An 18,056-nucleotide genomic window follows, 5' to 3' on the forward strand; every position below is an offset into this window, starting at 1 on the left:
TATACAGTAACCAAGGGATTAGAAAAGTGGTATAACCTGAAACACATGTTAAGTAAACTTTGTAGCCAGTTATGAATCATGGAATAGAACAATATCAGGATTTTCTAAAGAAATTAATGAAGAGTCCTTAGTTGATTGCTTACTGTGTAATGATAAAGACAAGGTAAAACTGCACCTACTTTTTATTTTTGAAGTTAGAGTGATAACATATCAACCTTTTCATGTTAACTCCTGCTTTCCTCAGTTCTACGTGTCCAAGCATCAGCAATGGTATCACTATTTAGATTTTGCACAAGATAGTTTAAGAATCTGGAAACTTTTTAAAGTGTGGCCAAAAGCTGATTTATTTTGCTGTCATGATAGATGCTAAGAGCTTAATAATGTGAGATTTCATGGATGCTAATAAAATTTACTTCCTTATCGTGCTGCATCTACTTAATAGACTGGGCCCTGTGTTTTGTTTGTTTATTTAAGTCATCTGAGCACTTAATAACAATTTTGAGCCAAGATATCTAACTAGTGGAGAAGTTTCTAGATTCATTTTTTTTCAGATATAGCTTTTTGTTTGTTTGTTTTGAGACGGAATTTGGCTCTTTTTGCCCAGGCTGGAGTGCAGTAGCACGATCTTGACTCACTGCAACCTCCGCCTCCCTGGTTCAAGCAATTCTCCTGCCTCAGCCTCCTGTGTAGCTAGGATTACAGACGGACACTACCGCGCCCAGCTAATGTTGTATTTTCAGTAGAGACAGATTTTACCATGTTGGCCAGGATGGTCTTGAACTCCTGACCTCAGACGATCTGCCCACCTCGGCCTCCCAAAGTGCTGGGATTACAGGCACGAGCCACCGTGCCTGGCCCCAGATATAGCTTTTTTGATAGAGATGGAGACTGAGTTTGGAAAACTTTATCCTTTTTCTTCCATTTCTCCTTTTTGTCCTTATAAATATTCTGATGTTTTCTACTCATTTTTAAAAATCCTTTCGTACCACTTCCTAAACAAGTTACATATTCATTGAAATTAAATCAGGGTCAGGGTACATTATTAGAAAAGACCTTAGTAATTACTTAAAGAAAGGGATTGACTCAACTCTTAGTTTTAACAGCTGAAGGCTGGATGCAGTGGCTCACGCCTGTAATCCCAGCACTTTGGGAGGCCAAGGTGGGCGGATTGCAGGCAGATTACCTGAAGTCAGGAGTTCGAGACCAGCCTGGTCAACATGGTGAAACCCCGTCTCTACTAAAAATACAAAAATTAGCCGGGCGTGGTGGCGGTGCCTGTAATCCCAGCTACTCAGGAGACTGAGGCAGGAGAATCACTTGAACCCAGGAGGCGGAGGTTGCAAGTGAGCCAAGATCACCATTGCACTCCAGCCTGGGCAGCAAGAGTGAAAGTCCATCTCAAAAAAAAAAAAAAAAAAAAAATTTAACAGCTGAAAAAACCTGAGGCCCAGAGAAGTGACATCAGTTGCCTAAATGCCCGCCATTGTGGTGTGACTAACACAGAACCAGTCCCTTTCATTTTTTTTGTTTTTTTGAGATGGAGTCTTGCTTTGTCGCCCAGGCTGGAGTGCAGTGGCACAGTCTTGGCTCACTGCAACCTCCACCTCCCGGGTTCAAGTGATTCTCCTGCCTCAGCCTCCCAAGTAGCTGGGGCTACAGTGCACCATGCCCGACTAATTTTTATGTTTTTAGTAGACACAGGGTTTCGCCATGTTGACCGGGCTGGTCTCAGATTCCTGACCTCAGGTGATCTGCCTGTGTTGGCCTCCAAAGTGCTGGGATTACAGGTGCGAGCCACCACGCCCAGCCCAGTCCATTTCTTTTGACACCTGATCCAGTGATTCTTCCTTTTTGTTTCTTGTTTTGTTTTGTTTTATGTATGTTTGTGCTTGACTTTATTCCCTATCTTCATTTCTAGTATCCTCTGGTAGTGATTAAAAAAATAAATCTGGGCATCACTTTCTTACTAAATACAGAACAAGCTTAGTTTAAATTCTTTTAATGTGAGTTTTTTACTGTCAGAGTCTGGGTATTAAGTGCAGTATATTCCTGAGAATAAGTGTTGCTGCTCTAAGATGATCTAACGTCACCTACGTACATGGTAGACCTGTGTGTGTAGAGACACACTAGCAAGGAGAACATGCTTTCTTAGTCTTAAGTAATTTACAATTTAATGGGTTATCTTGAAGAGGAACTGCTATGAGATAAATAAAGTATAAACCATTCCAGTTCTTCCATTCTTTGGCAAGCTTTTGTTATTCTGGTTACCTTTGTTTGAGAACCATATAACTAGTTTTAGCCTCAGTATTAATCTTGTAATTTTAAAGATATTATTTTATTAGTTTGTGTCAGGCTGAATATTACTTTTGATATTAACAAGCCACAAGGAAATTAATTAGAGAATATTGCTGTTACACTAAGTAACTATTTTTTGATATTGTTTTTAATTGAAAAATCATAATTGTGTGCATCTATGGAGTTTATTTATTTTTACGAATACTGTTTTTACTTGACAGCTAAGTAACTATTAATTAGAGGCTTTAGTGCCCTGGAGGGATTTTGGCATAAAGGGGAAAATACGTGGGTTTATGCTGTGGTGCTGACAGTAGCTTTGTGATCCCATGTAAGTAATTTAACCTTTTTGAAGAAATTTGTATTTTTTTTCCTAGTAGATATTATGCATTGTTTTGAAGATTAACAGTGTGCTGAAAATTATCAACATATTCTGGGTCAATCAATTCAGACACTGGAGTGCCTTACATTAAAGTCAAACCTGTGACACATGGACCTTTCACCATGTAATAATCATTATCCTGCCTAACTCACAGAGTTTTTGTAAGGTTCAGAAGATAATATATTATTTGGAAGCACTTTGAAAACTGTAAAAGAAATAATATCTGTCTAGTTGTATGGAATTATTACCTATCTTTTCTTTCCCCTTATTCTTCTACTCCCCACTCTCTTACTGTCTACCCTTAAATATAAGGGTGAAAAAGAAATCTAGTAGTCAGTAGCAATAAGATTGCACATTTTTTTATAGTGGAGTATAGTTTTAATTGCCAGTAAAAGTAGAAATCTCTGGGGAGCTTCTTCAGCTCCAAGAGCACTAATTGTTCTCTGAGTGTACCACACAATTTTATACTCTTGTATACTCTTTCTGTGTATACATAGTTAGCTAAGTAGCTAAGTATTTATTTCGTTTTGGCCTCCTCCCCAAACCCCACTTTTGGAACACCTAGAAAGTATTCAATAAGTAATTGTTTTTTGAATGGATCTCCCCAATTTGATTATAATGAGCTACAAGCTCTTCCGTTGCTGTATAATGTCCCTGCTGTCCTTAGCAAAATAATGGGTTTACAGTAACCTCATAATAAATACAGTTGCTAGTTTGGCCTGGGAACTCTCAGGAACTTAGCAGCCTTGGGATTTACAGCCGTGTTACCTGCTCTGTGCCCCCCCCTGCTTTTATTTTTAAGTAGGGGAACACTTATTACTGTTCTGAGCAGCACAATTGGAGAAACACTGCCTAGGGTGTTTATTGCTGATGTTGCTGGGCCGGTTCCAGCTGCCCCAAGGTTGCCCTTGTGTGCTTTCAGTAGCGGTCAGGCAGGATGTACTGCGGAATAGCAGTTAGTGAATCATGGTATTAGAACCAGAAGGAACATCTGAGAATTTTTTATAGTAAGCCAGTCTCTTTATTTTTCAGCTGAAGACTGAAGGAACTTTACTAAAGGGATTGGTAGATGGGCACTGACTTCTCCTTCACAATTGTTTTAGGACACATTTTGAGTCACTGACATGAGCCTGCGCTCCCCTCACCTGCGTACCTTATCTATGCTCAAGGCTGACTATTTTGCCAAATTAATTTTATGTAAATCCCAAAAAGTATTATTGTTTCAAGAAGCTTTTCATAAATAAGGATGAGAAAGCTGCTTTATGTCTTACTACTTAATAATAAGCCATCTATGCTGAGACAATCAATTAAAATCCCTGAGTCATTAATAAAATAATTGCTACAATTCATGCAGTGTCCAAACCTACAATTGTCAGGGTTTGTATTAAGTTTATTTTTCTATTTTAACCTTATTTCCATTGAAGGATAAGTATCAGGGTTTTTTAATATCCCCATTTTATAAATTAGGAAATTGAAATTCAGATAGATAATTTGGCAGAGGTGACACATCCAAATTAGTGGTGGGAGAGAAATTTGAACGACACACACTGACTCCAGAGTTATTGCTCTTTCTGCTACAAATAACCTGTGCCAGATGTCATGCTTCAGGAAGAAGAGGAAGTGGTAAAATATGATCGCTGCCCACAGTTCACAGTATATAGACGGAGTGATGAGCCACAAATACAAGTAACAATAGTGGAAAGAAAATAGAATCAGTGCCATAACAGCATGAGGGGTATCAGCAGGGTATCAGCCACAGCTGTATGAAGGAAGTATCATTTGAAGTGTTTGTTTTGTTTTGTTTTGAGATAGCGTCTCACTCTGTCACCCAGGCTGGAGTGCAGTGGTGCCATCTCAGCTCACTGCAACCTTCGCCTCCTTGGTTCAAGCGATTCTCCTGCCTCAGCCTCCCGAGTAGCTGGGATTACAGGCACCTGCCACTATGCCTGGCTAATTTCTGTATATTTAGCAGAGACAGGGTTTCACCATGTTGATCAGGCTGAGTGTTGAACTCCTGACCTCAAGTGATCCCCTGCCTCGCCCACCCAAAGTACCGTGATTACAGGTGTGAGCCACCGTGCCCAGCCTGAAGTGGATCTTGAAGAACTTGAATGGGCAGAGGTAGCTGTTCAGGTAGACTAGGGGTAGATGTTGGCAGAGCCATGAATTCTAGGCTTAGTTTATTGGACTATCACTTTTTAATCAGAAGTGATAAAATCATAATGTGAATGGAGAGAAAATGGCAGTGGGAATACCCATTAGGAGACTATTATGTTAGGCAGGTGACAGATATAGAAGACCTGAAGTTAAGGTTGTGACTCTGGGGACAGGGAAGGGGCTATATCTCCACGTTTGGGAGAGATTTGGGTTTCTAGTAGGCAGAATCTCTGTGACATCTTTACTGGATAAATCTAAGAGTAGGTTTAAGGAGGAATGAGAAAAGAGAAAGTAGATAAGACTTCAGGATTTTCAGCCAGGGCATGGTAATGACCAGATGCCTTAAATTTCACATATCAGATACTACTTTAAATATTAGGTCTTAATTCTCAGTTCCTTAGGTTTATTTCTGTTATAATACTGATTCAGAACATTAGGGTGAATGGGAGAATGATTGATATGTTTGGTATTTCTAGGGATTATTTGCATTTCAGAAGAGGTGTTTGGATCAAATTATTGTCCAATAAGTAATAATCTGTACAGTAGGAAGATATTGTCTAATCCTAGGAATTATTTGTGCTTTCTACCCTGCTCTTGAAGGAGTAAAATACTACATAGAATTATTCTTTAGTTGCTTATTTATTCTTTGCCAGGTGACTTATCCCAGCCAAATCTTTCACACTAAAAGAGTATAAAACATTTGCTTTATTTTCCCTCATAATTTTTTTTTTTTTTTTTTGAGACGGGGTCTTGCTCTGTCACCCAGGCTGCAGTGTATAGCTTACTGTGGACTTGAACTCCTGGACTTGAGTGAGCCTCCTGCCTTAGCCTACCAAGTAGCTGGGACTGCAGGTGCATGCCACCTTGGCTGGCTAATTTTTTAAATTTTTCTTTCTTTCTTTCTTTCTTTCTTTTTTTTTTTCTGAGATGGAGTCTTGCTCTGTCACCCAGGCTGGAGTGCAATGGTGCAGTCTCACTCACTGAAACCTCCGCCTCCCAGGTTCAAGTGATTCTCCTGCCTCAGCCTCCTAAGTAGCTGGGATTATAGGCACGCACCACCATGCCTGGCTAATTTTTTTTTTTTTTTTTAAGAGAATGAGGTCTCTGTTGCTCAGGCTGGTCTTGAACTCCTGGGCTCAAGTGATCCTACTGCCTCAGCCTCCCAAAGTGCTGGGATTACAGGTATGAGCCAATATGCCCAGCTCCCATTGTGATTTGTGGATAAAATATGCTATTGCTCTCTTAAAAAATTGTATATCATATACTGGATAATTACATTAAAAGGAAATGAGGACAGCATCTTCATGAATATTACTATTAACAAGATTCCAGACCCTAGTGTTTATGTAATTTCTTCCATTTGCCATTCAGCCATAATGGTTTCAGGATAAAATTGAGGCCACAGTCAGAGTCATTTTCAGAGGGGAATGCTGCTAATAGAGGAAATTTGTTTCCTGGCAGCAATGCAGTAGTGTAACTGTCAGCAATTTGTTAAATAATCAGCTGTGCCTGGCATGTTGTTTTTGTAGCTTTTGTATAAGCATTTTTAGGGAAAAAAATAATGCTCTTCTGATATGTGGTGTCTCTTTGCTGTGAGACTGACTTCACACATAGATGTCTGCATTCTCTTTTGAATTCTCCCCATCCTTGGAAATTTGAAGACTTTTCTGCTGGCTGGTAGAGAATCCTCTACATGTTTTTTTTGGAAGCTTTAGCAATCATTGCTCATTCTATGTTCATCCACAGGGCACTGCATTATGCTTGGTACTGCTGACATACAACTTACAAGACTCTAAACTACATTATGCCAAAAAAAAAATCATACAACTAACATTTATTTTACAGATTCTGTATTAGATACAAAAGACAGGATGCCTGGCACATGCCAGATTTACAAATTTACTTGCAGTATCTCCATTTTTACTGATGAGGAAATCTAGGCTCAGGGAGTTGAAGTTACTTATACGTGGTCACACAGCAAGTGCCAGATGGAGGGTTCTACAGGGCGTGGTGGCGGGCACCTGTAATCCCAGCTACTCGGGAGGCTGAGGCAGAGAATTGCTTGAATCTGGGAGGCGGAGGTTGCAGTGACCTGAGATTGTGCCACTGCACTCCAGCCTGGATGACAGAGCAAGACTCCGTCTCAAAAAAAAAAAAACTGGGGGCGTGCATTACCCCAAATTTGATCTTGTTCCTGTAATGCAGTAATCTGTTACTATTAGTGCAATAGGAATTCAAAGGAACACCTTAGTACGGATTGGAATAATCAGGATAATCATGCAATGGAATAATAAAAAAATAAGAAACATGGGATAGATAAGAAAGGATCAGACCCTAGAGGCAGATAGTGATAAAATAATAATAATGATAAAATGTGAGCACTTACTGTATACTAGGACTGTTTAAATATATATATCTTGTATATATTTTGTTTGTTTTTGTTTTGTTTTTGTTTTTGTTTTTTTGAGATGGAGTCTCACTCTGTCACCCAGGTTGGAGTGCAGTGGCATGATCTTGGCTCACTGCGAACTCTGCCTTCCAGTCTCAAGCAATCCTCCTACCTCAGACTCCGGAGTAGCTGAGATCACAGGCTCATTCCACCACACCCAGCTAATTTTTGTATTTTAGTAGAGATGAGGTTTCACCATGTTAGCCAGGCTGGTCTTGAACTCCTGACCTCAAGTAGTCCACCTGCCTAGGCCTCCCAAACTGCTGGGAATACAGGTGTGAGCCATGGTGCTCGGCCAGCTTTGTTTTTAAATGGGATTTCTAGCTACTTCTAAGACTATGCAACCTACTTCATTTTTCTTAGTCTTTATTTATTTAGGAATCTTAGTATTGATTTTTGACATGTGTTAAGAACTGCTACTATTTTTAGAGAGTTCAATAGAATTATCAATTTTTTTTTTATAAGACATTAGTTGTTTTTGACATTACAAAGGCTCTTCTAATGGTAATCTTTGTTATTTCAGATTTGCTTAGGCATTTTATACAGCACAGGAATCCTACTGCCATATTTAAATATAACAAGATAATGAGCGGATTTGTTTCTGTGGTCCTAGAACTTCAGCTAAATCTCAAAGTGAGGGGCAAAGGGCATTAAATATTATCCCATTGTAAGGATGTTTGCCAGTAGCTCTAGGGTAGTAGGTACCTTCTCTCCTGCAGAACCTGCCCTAGCACCATCAACGTCCACTGGCTAAGTGGACATCCAGATGGGAAATGCAATGCCTAGTTCCTTTTCTTGGTGACACCTGCATCCCCTTTCATTCCCTGGGTTCACGGATGAAGGCAGCTCACCTGCAATACTGCATTCCTTCTCAAGTCCAGCCCCCATCATGTGCTCCACCCTATCCCCAGTCCTTTTCGTATTTAGATTGGATACTGGGGAAGGAGGGGTCTATGGAAGTTAAGCTAACTCTGATATTTCTTAGCAAGTCATAAGGGAAGATGGACCACACCTTCTCTCTGTAGAACAGTAGGCTTGTCAACCTTGTCTACACATTCGAATCATCCAAGGAGCTGATGTCAAGGTTGTACCCTAAACTAGTTAAAATCTCTTTAAGTGGAACTCCGGCATCAGTAGCTTTGAAAGCTCCCCCAGCTGATTCCAGGAAGCAGCCAATATTGAGAACCACGGCTGCAAAATATTGGGAGCTGGGGGTAGAGTGGGGGGAAAGGGGGCTTTGGGGTTTTTGGTTTTAGCCAAAAAATCTGTGAAAACAGAAAATATCCCACTCAGTGTCTTGTTAAATAAACAAAAATAAAACTTAATCTGTTTTGTAGTATAATGTTAGGCATACCTTTAAGTGAAGGATCAAGATAATACTTGGAGTTTTTCTGAATGATAAAATTTATAGTTAAGGTAAAAAGAAGATTAGTTTTTTCTTTTTTTTTTTTAGACAGAGTCTCTGTTACCCAGGCTGGAATGCAGTGGCACAATTATAGCTCACTACAGGCTCAATCTCTTGGGTTCAAACAATCCTCTTGCCTCAGCCTTCCTAGTAGCTGGGATTATAGGCACACGCCACCATGCTTGGCTAATTTTTTTATTTTTAGTAGAGACGAGGTCTTGCTGTATTGCCCAGGATGGTCTCAAATTCCTAAGCTCAAGCCATCCTTCTGCCTCAGCCTCCCAAAGTGCTGGGATTACAGGCTGAGTCAGCCCAGCCAAGAAGATTAGTATGTCTTATTAGCCATCTTAAAAGCTGCATTTTACTGTCATTCAGTAAATGAATTTTATCCTAGCAAGAGAATCTGATGGAGGCAATATCACTGTAATGAGCTAATAGACACCCACATCCCAAGGAGGCACATATAACAGTCGGATTCTAGCAAGTTCACTCTATAAGCTTATTATGACAATTGATCTTAAGAAGTCACCTGTTTTTGTTAGGAATGAGTGTGCTTCTTAAAGGCATTGTTTCACTTGCTTTCTCTTTTTATTGGTTTTCTCAGAACTCAAGACATGGCTGCCCAGTGTGTCACAAAGGTGGCGCTGAATGTTTCCTGTGCCAATCTTTTGGATAAAGATATAGGATCAAAGTCAGACCCTTTATGTGTGTTATTTTTGAATACAAGTGGTCAACAGTGGTATGAGGTAATGTTAAATACTTTACTTAAAAAGTCATCTGAATTACCCTTTTAACAATGTAAGGAGTTTTTTTTTTATGTTAAAAATAATAACACTACCTCATCTGTTAATGGAGTTTTTTGTGAAAGTTTGCCCTTGATTGTAGAATTTCTCATACACATATAGAAACTTCCTTTAGTTGTCATGCCTGTGTTTATGTTTAGTACATAAAGATGTGAAAATCCAAGTGCACCTTTGATCTGAACAAACTTTTTTGTTTTGGGGGATGGGTGTAGGTTGAGCGCACAGAAAAGATTAAGAATTGCTTGAATCCCCAATTTTCCAAGACATTTATTATTGATTACTACTTTGAAGTGGTTCAGAAATTGAAATTTGGGGTTTATGACATCGACAACAAAACTATTGAGCTGAGTGATGATGACTTCTTAGGGGAATGTGACTGTACCCTTGGACAAGTAAGTATACATAGCCACTGTACTCTATTTTGTCTAAGTTTTAATGAATTTGGTGTTTTAGGTAAGAATCATTTAATTTTTAAAGTTGAAAAACATGTAATCACTTTAAAGACAGTTTATATATTAATATGCTTGGCTTGAACATTATAGAATTCATCTTATATTTTATATGGGCAGGAACTATGTATTTATGGAAAAGCCTGTTAATTCTTTTGAGTAAGGGAGGCTTCATGAGGCATTTCATTAAGTAATACCAACGCTTTAGCTGCTGCAGAGTTCTCTATAGTTTTGTTATGTTCAAGCCATAAATGCTATCAAGATAACAGCAACTTCTCTGTTCTTCTAACTAGTGAGACTGGCACCTCCTGACTCCCAATGCCCCAACACTACCCACTTTACCTGGCTTGCTCTTACTCAGCCTTATTCCCCCCATAAACCTTCTCTGACCCTCTGGATTAGTTTGGAATCCTTTCCTGAGCTCACTTGGTACTGTCTAGTACTTCTTATCATACTTTTTAATAGTTGCTTAATTATGTGTCTTTCCGGTATATGACAAGTTTGGTCAGGGTAGGGACGTGTCTCGTGGCTCACCATTTTGCTCCTATTTTAATCTGATTCATAAGGAGAGATTATGACCATTTGTATAGACTGAAGAAGGTTTTAGGAGGGAGGAATAATTTTTTTTCAATATGTGACATTTGTCACTCGCATATGTCTTTTACAACTTTATTTTTCAGGGTTGAATTGTTTGGAGATTATGGGTGTTTTCTGTATCTCAAAACCAATATGAAACTGATCAGTTTTCTGGAACTTTGATAAATAATATTAAAGAAAAAATTAAGGAAGTATTTCTTTTTTGGAGGAAAAAATCCCAGTGTAGCTAAAATTCCTATGAATTTGTGAGATATATCAGAGGTATATCTGTTTGACAGAACCTAGGTATACTATATTCCTTCAAGCAATATGACATTTTATAGGAGTTAAATATTGAAGTTGTGTCTCAGTAGAAATATCGAATCCTTTTTTTGTTTTTTTTTTTTGTTTTTTTTGAGACAGGGTCTCACTCAGTCACCCAGGCTGGAGTACAGTGGCTCAATCACAGCTCACTGCAGCCTTGACCTCCTGGGTTCAAGTGAGCCTCCCACCTCAGCCTCCCAAGTAGCTGGGACTATAAGCACACGCCATGGCACCTGGCTAATTTTTGTATTACTTTGTAGAGACAGGTTTCGGCATGTTGCTGAGGCTGGGCTTGAACTTGTGGGCTCAAGCAATCCTCCCACATCAACCTCCCAAAGTGCTGGGATTATAGGCATGAGCCACTGCACGTGGCCTTGAATATCATTTATCAAGTGTTCTGAAGCCCACCTTTTACCCAGAAGGTTTCAGCTAAGTGATTTGTTTATACAATGAGAATCTGGTCCTCTTTTTCCATTACAAGGAATGATTTAAACTTTGACATACAGAGGAGATTAAGAAACTAGTGGGTAAGGAGATTGTATCTGCCAGGGTAGGCTCCTTAGAAGTTTTTTCCAATGGGTTTTAAATATGTAGATGATTTTTTTTTTTTTTTTTGAAATGGACTCTCGCTCTTGTTGCCCAGGCTGGAGTGCAATGGTGCGAACTCAGCTCACTGCAACCTCTGCCTCCTGAGTTCAAGCGATTCTCCTGCCTCTGCCTCCTGAGTAGCTGGGACCGCAGGCACCCACCACCACGCTTGGCTAATTTTTGTATTTTTAGTAGAGATGGGGTTTCACTATGTAGGCCAGGCTGGTCTCGAACTCCTGACCTCAGGTGATTTGCCTGGCTCAGCCTCCCAAAGTGCTGGGATTGCAGGCATGAGCCACTGTGCCTGGCCCTAAATATGTAGATGACCTAAATCTTTAAGAAACCAACTTAATGTTTCTATTTCTAATGACTTTAAGTGAACCTTGTTCACTTAAACTTGTTCACTCAATCTTTTTTGCTGAAACTATTTCATTTAAAAACTATTTCATTTAAAAATTCATAGGTTGAAGGGAAATGAGTATCACTTTCTAATTCTAACAGATTGTTTCCAGTAAGAAGCTAACTCGACCACTGGTGCTGAAAAATGGCAGACCTGCAGGGAAAGGGAGCATTACGGTAAAAATAAGATATTTGTCTTTTGTCTCGAAAGATTTATCATAATAGGACATTCCGAAACTGTGCATATCAGACAAATATTCTGCAGCCATGCTTTGCCACTCAATCTTGAATGTTGCATTCCATCCACCCTTGTCTTGTAGTTATCACAAACGGAAAATGTATTGTGCAAACCAGGAGAAACATGCAATGTGGTAATCCCTTCTTTCAGTTTTTTTAAGTTGCCCATAGAGGTCCAGTGCACCTTGGTGATACCTGCCCCTCCTCTGTGGAAGTAAACTGCTTAATAATCTGGATCAATTTGGTTCTCTACTGGAGAAACATAGTCCTCTCAACATGACAGAAATTTCCCCTAGTGGATTTTATTCCAGAGGGATGTTATATTATGACATGGCCATTGAACCTATAAACTCTTTACCTTCATTTTTTGTGCTTGCTATCTGCTGCCCATCCTCCCACCTGGGCTTTTCATTGCTGATTACTGACTTCAAGAAAATTAATATATGCATTATTGTATTTTACATTTCCCATTATATAATGCCAAGCCTGTAAACCTTATCTTCTAGAGTGTCTGTACAGATAACTGCTGCCTGGAGTGATAGTATTTTAACTTTAGCTCCCTCTGAGAATGTAAGGCTAGTTCCCTGAGAGAGCTATGTTTCAAGGTTATCATGATCATTAAATACATTTCTCTGAGAGCTGTTTTGCTATAGTTTAGATTTCCAAAGGCGTAAGAATGTTCAGGGGTTTTGATTTTTGTGGGAAAGAGAACATTATCAGTAGTTAGCTTCCTTGCTGTGGGGCATGATAGACTGATACTTATTTTTAAGTAGAATGAGTTTTTCAGTTACATTGGATGAAAAACATTGATCTGATAATATCAATGTATAGAGTTTTCTAGGTATGATTTATTCATGCTTCTCAGTATTAGGGAACTTCAGTGTTGTGCAGAGGGTATTCTCAGTCTTCTGGGGTTTTGACATTTCTCTTGAGTGGGGAAGATCCAGTTTGGGCAACCACATTTCAAAAGACATTGCTTAATGCAGACCTGGGCATATTTTGGGCAAATCTTTATTTCACACACATAAAAGAAATAATGGTAGATCTTTCTTAATGATGCCATTTTCTTATGAAACATTTTAGAATTCATTTATATTAGTGTAGGCTTTATATTAGATAACAGAATAAATCAGTGCTTAAGTGTCTATCAGAATTGCTAAAACATATTTTCTTTCACTTACTTTATCTACTCATAGATTTCAGCTGAAGAAATAAAAGATAATAGAGTGGTCTTGTTTGAAATGGAAGCCAGAAAACTGGATAATAAGGTGGGTAGACTATGCAGATTTCAGCAAGGTTGTCATGTTTTGCCTGTTTTTTAAGAAAATGAAAATGCAGTTAATATCATGAACTTCATCATCTGAGCATCACATAGGGTACTAGTTACTTCCAAATTTTGCATGTGTGTGCGTTGTATGTTTAAGCAGAACCCATTTCTCTTCACCTCTTTCATCTAGATGTAATCAAAGGATTTGTTTAGATTAAGAGAGGAGTTGAATAGAAGCATTAATGTTACTGTAAAAGCATGAAAGAGTACAGTTGAATTACTTTCAGGAAAAAAGTGGAAACTCTGTGCTTTATTAATTATAGGACAATTATCCTCTTTGCATTCAAAGGTCAATTTCTTTTTATGAAGGATGAGTATATATAATATATAATAACACAACAATTTAGTATATGGCATGGATTATAATTCTCTTATCTATCTTATCTATCTATCTATCTATCTATCTATCTATCTACCTACCTACCTACCTATATATTTTAGAGACATGGTCTCACTGTGTTGCCCAGGCTGGTCTGGAACTCCTGGGCTCAAGCAATCCTCCCATTTCATACTCCCAAAGTATTAGGATTACAGGTGTGAGCCCCTGAGCCCAGCTTTTTGTACTTAATTCTATAATCTAGTCAATATTCTTCATTGTTTGCAGTTCAATTTGAAAACATTTTAGGGCTAGGCGTGTTGGCTCATGCCTGTAATCCCAGTACTTTGGGAGGCCGAGGTGGGCAGATCACTTGAGCTTAGAAATTTGAGACCAGCTTGGGCAACATGGCGAAACCCCATCTCTACAAAAAATGCAAAAATTAGCTGGGTGTGGTGGCATGTGCCTGTAGTCCCATGTGAGGTAGGAGGATTGCTTGAGCCCAGGAGGTCAAAACTACAGTGAGCAGTAATCATACATTCTCACGTGCGTAATGGAGCAAGATGCTGTCTCAAGAAGAAAAAAAAAAGTAAAGAAAACATTTTAGACTATAGGCTGGGGACTTTTTTGTTGTTGTTTAATTGTGGAAAAATTTAAATATACACAAAACTGGAAAACTATTTTTAAAAAATTTCATGTTCCCATCACCCATTTTCCACAATAATAACTCATGGCCAATTTCATTTAATCTCTACCCTCATCTACTTTCTCTCCTCCCAGACTTCATATCATTTCATCCCTGAATGTGTTGATGTATCTCTGAAGACACTTTAAAAAATGTAATTGTTTAAAGTGTGTCTTAAGTCCTTTTAAATCTATATATTTCTTCCTTTCTTTTACTTCTTTCTTCCCTTCCTCCCTCCCTTCCTTCCTTTCTATCAATTCTTCCATCCATCGTGGAATTTATTCAATGGAGAAAACTGATTTCTTTGTCCTGCAGAAGTTTCCACATTCAAGTTGGGCACAGGTAATATACACCTGTAGTCCCAGCTACTCAGGAGACTGAGGCAGGAAGTTGGCTTGATCCCGGGAGTTTGAGGCTGTAGTGCATTATAATTACAAGACTCCATCTTTTTTTTTTTTTTCCAAAAAGGAATTTTCCATATTTTGTCTATGGCTTATTAAAGGTGTCATTTAACATGTTTCTCTCTCTACTTTTACTTTCTGATTTCTGTAACCTGGCAAATGAATCTAGAAGTATGATCTGCTGGTATTTTTAATTGTTGGCAAGACAGTTTCATCATGTATTTCCATCAGGAGACTCACACTAACTTGTGTGTTTTGGGGATGTTTGTGATCTTTGATGATAACTACCTGGTTTTATTATTAAGAGTCTGGGCCAGGCGCGGTGGCTCACGCCTGTAACCCCAGCACTTTGGGAGTCCGAGGTGGACGGATCACGAGGTCAGGAGATCAAGACCATCCTGGCTAACATGGTGAAAACCTGTCTCTACTAAAAAATACAAAAAATTAGCTGGGCATGGGGGCGGACGCCTGTAGTCCCAGCTACTCGGGAGGCTGAGGCAGGAGAATGGCGTGTACCCGGGAGGCGGAGGTTGCAGTGAGCCGAGATCGCGCCACTGCACTCCAGCCTGGCGACAGAGCAAGGCTCTGTCTCAAAAAAAAAAAGAAAGAAAGAAAGAAAAAAAAATCTGTAAAATAGTGATATCGTCAGTCTGTCATTGCTTTTGTTTCTTAGCAAGAATGTTTCTATAGAGAGAAACTTCTCCGCCTTAGGTATTTATTTACTTTGTGGTATAGTTTATATAGGAAAAACAAGTTAAACTGTTTGACTTTTCCCTCATATTTGCCATTTTTCAAAATTATTAAGTTGGTTCCCTAGCATCCCCTAAATGTGACCAGTGAAGTTTTTTTGTTTGTTTTGTTCTGTTTTAGAATTGCTATAAAGTAATAGATTTAAATATTAATAACTGCAATGGATTACTTCTCATAGATGCTTAAGTTATTCCAACTTTGGCCTGAGGGAATTCATTTAAGTTTGTGCTTGAGACCATTTGGCACAACTCCAGGAGTCTTTGAATAGTTTCCTTGCTCTGTGGGATGACAAGAGCTTCAAATAACTTCTTTCTAAAGTTCTTTTTGTCTTTAATAAGCCATGTTCCAAGCTTATTTTATCTAGTTTCTGCCTCAGACTGGCAGATTAAAAGGAACCTTACTTCATTTTGGTGGAATTGGTATTTAGAGACCACAGTCCAGTGCTAGGGGTACTCACTGTTGCGGGTTATTGTCATTCATGGTTTCGAGGGCTTTTCAGTGGACAACAGAAAAGACTTTTTTTTTTAATTTAAGAAAAACTAAATCATGAAATTACACAACTATTTCCAATTCAAATATAGAATTACTGGCTGGGCACGGTGACTCACGCCTGTAATCCAGCACTCCGGGAGGTGGTGGGTAGAACGCTTGAGGTCAGGAGTTCAAGACCAGCCTGGCCAACAAGGTGAAACCCTGCCTCTACTAAAAATACAAAAATTAGCCGATCATGGTGGCATGTACCTGTAGTCCCAACTACTCAAGAGGATGAGGCATGAGAACTGCTTGAACCCAGGAAGGGGAGGTCATAGTGAGCTGAGATCGTACCACTGCACTCCAGCCTTGGTTACGTCTCCAAAACAACAACGACAACAGAAAAAATTTATAGAATTACAGGGACTTATTTTATATTCATACCTCATTTCTCTTGGTTGCTAAAGATATTAACATAATTGCTTATCTGTCTTGTCTCACATGACATTAATAGTTTTAGAATAAAAATATTATTATTAACAGTATTTTTACTGAAAACAGTTTGAGCTTTCTTTGAAGTTCTTTTTGTCTTTAAGGTGTGTATATTCCACTTTTGTTATATAGTCACATTCTTACGATTTAAAGAAATAATTCTTTTGTGTGGTTATGCTGTCACAGTCCTAGTTTCATTTTGCTTTTTATATTTAGGGATTGCTTTTTAAAAAAACCATTTGATTTAATTTTCTTTTATAATCATATAAAAAATTTACATGGCTCTAAAATCTACAAAACAAGGTATTTAAGAAATTTAACTTCTCTCCCTGTCTACCTTGCTTCCACTTTCCTCCGTGCAGATAATAATTTTTAAAAAGTTGTGTTTTATAATTTAATCATTCTGTTTCCTAAATATCTAAGGGTTTTTCTGTATGTATATATACTCGTGTGTGTGTGTGTATGTGTTCATATGTATATGTGTATGTATGTATTTGTATTTATGTTCCCCACCTCCAGCCCTTACATAAGCGTAGCATGCTAGATGTACACTTTCCTCCACCGTGCTTCTTTTACTTAACATATCCTGGAGATTAGAGCCAGCGAGTTTAATTATTGTTTTAGTTCTAATACTAACAACTTAATGAATCTTCGAACAAGTATTGGTTTTTAGCCTTCAAAATGATAACAAGGATATTCTGCCTTTTCCATAGGATTATTTTTAAGATAACTCACACAGGGCATGTTAATGTGTTTTTGAAAAGTTAATTTCTCACTGTTACGTTGCTGTTATTTATTGTGTTTAAATATAAACACAAAGTCTTTGTGTTTATATTTTTGACTGTACCAAATATCTTATTTGCTTGACATTAAGCTTTGTATTCAAGAGAGAAATAATTTTATTTTAGTTCTTAATGTAATACTGAAGTTAATTCAGAACTAAAGAAATCTTCAGCTCAGGGATATATCTGCATATATTCCTGTGAGATTAACAAGTGTCCTTTCATTTTCAAAAATAACAAGTCATATATGTTAAGGAATATGCAAATTTCAAAATGAAAATGAGAAAAAAATCATCCATAGTCTTACCACCTGAGTTAATCCATTTTCCCCGAATTTTATCTCACTGTATGTGGGTGAATATGTGTGTACTGAGGATGGTGATAACGGTATTTTTGAGCACTTAGTGTGCTTGAGCATTGTATAGGAGTTCTGTGGTGAATCACAGAGGAAATGGAAGGTGCAGTTTGTGCCCTTGAAGTGTTTCTATTATGCGTTCCACGTATCTACCTCTGGTCATTTGTGCATGCAAAGAAATGTGTGGTATTGGTGAAGGGGTTTTGGATATAGAAGGGTGAGATATGAAGTTAAGGCCTGGATCCATTAATTAATTAGATATGTGATCTTGGGAAAATCATTAACCCCTCTGAATCCATTTTCTCACTGATAACTTCCCTGTCTCCATAGAGTTGGTATGGCTAATGTTTGTGATGTCATTTATTTAAAACTACTCAGTGATATGTGAATGAAAATGGTTAAAGGTGAAAACAAGG

General features: G+C 38.4%; 1 protein-coding gene across 4 annotated transcripts in view; it reads left to right on the forward strand.

The window, feature by feature from the left end:
- Window positions 1-18,056, forward strand: part of CPNE3 (copine 3) — a 48,577-nt gene that overhangs the window by 5,061 nt on the left and 25,460 nt on the right. For all 4 annotated transcript variants that reach the window (XM_021942477.2, XM_021942480.2, XM_021942479.2 and 1 more), the window contains exons 3-6: window positions 9,290-9,431; window positions 9,701-9,880; window positions 11,927-12,001; window positions 13,258-13,329. In XM_021942477.2, the coding sequence (XP_021798169.1) occupies window positions 9,300-9,431; window positions 9,701-9,880; window positions 11,927-12,001; window positions 13,258-13,329 (459 nt within the window). In that variant the 5' untranslated portion in view covers window positions 9,290-9,299. The remainder of the gene's footprint in view (window positions 1-9,289; window positions 9,432-9,700; window positions 9,881-11,926; window positions 12,002-13,257; window positions 13,330-18,056) is intronic.

Source organism: Papio anubis, chromosome 8, assembly GCF_008728515.1.
Source record: "Papio anubis isolate 15944 chromosome 8, Panubis1.0, whole genome shotgun sequence".
NCBI lineage: Eukaryota > Metazoa > Chordata > Mammalia > Primates > Cercopithecidae > Papio > Papio anubis.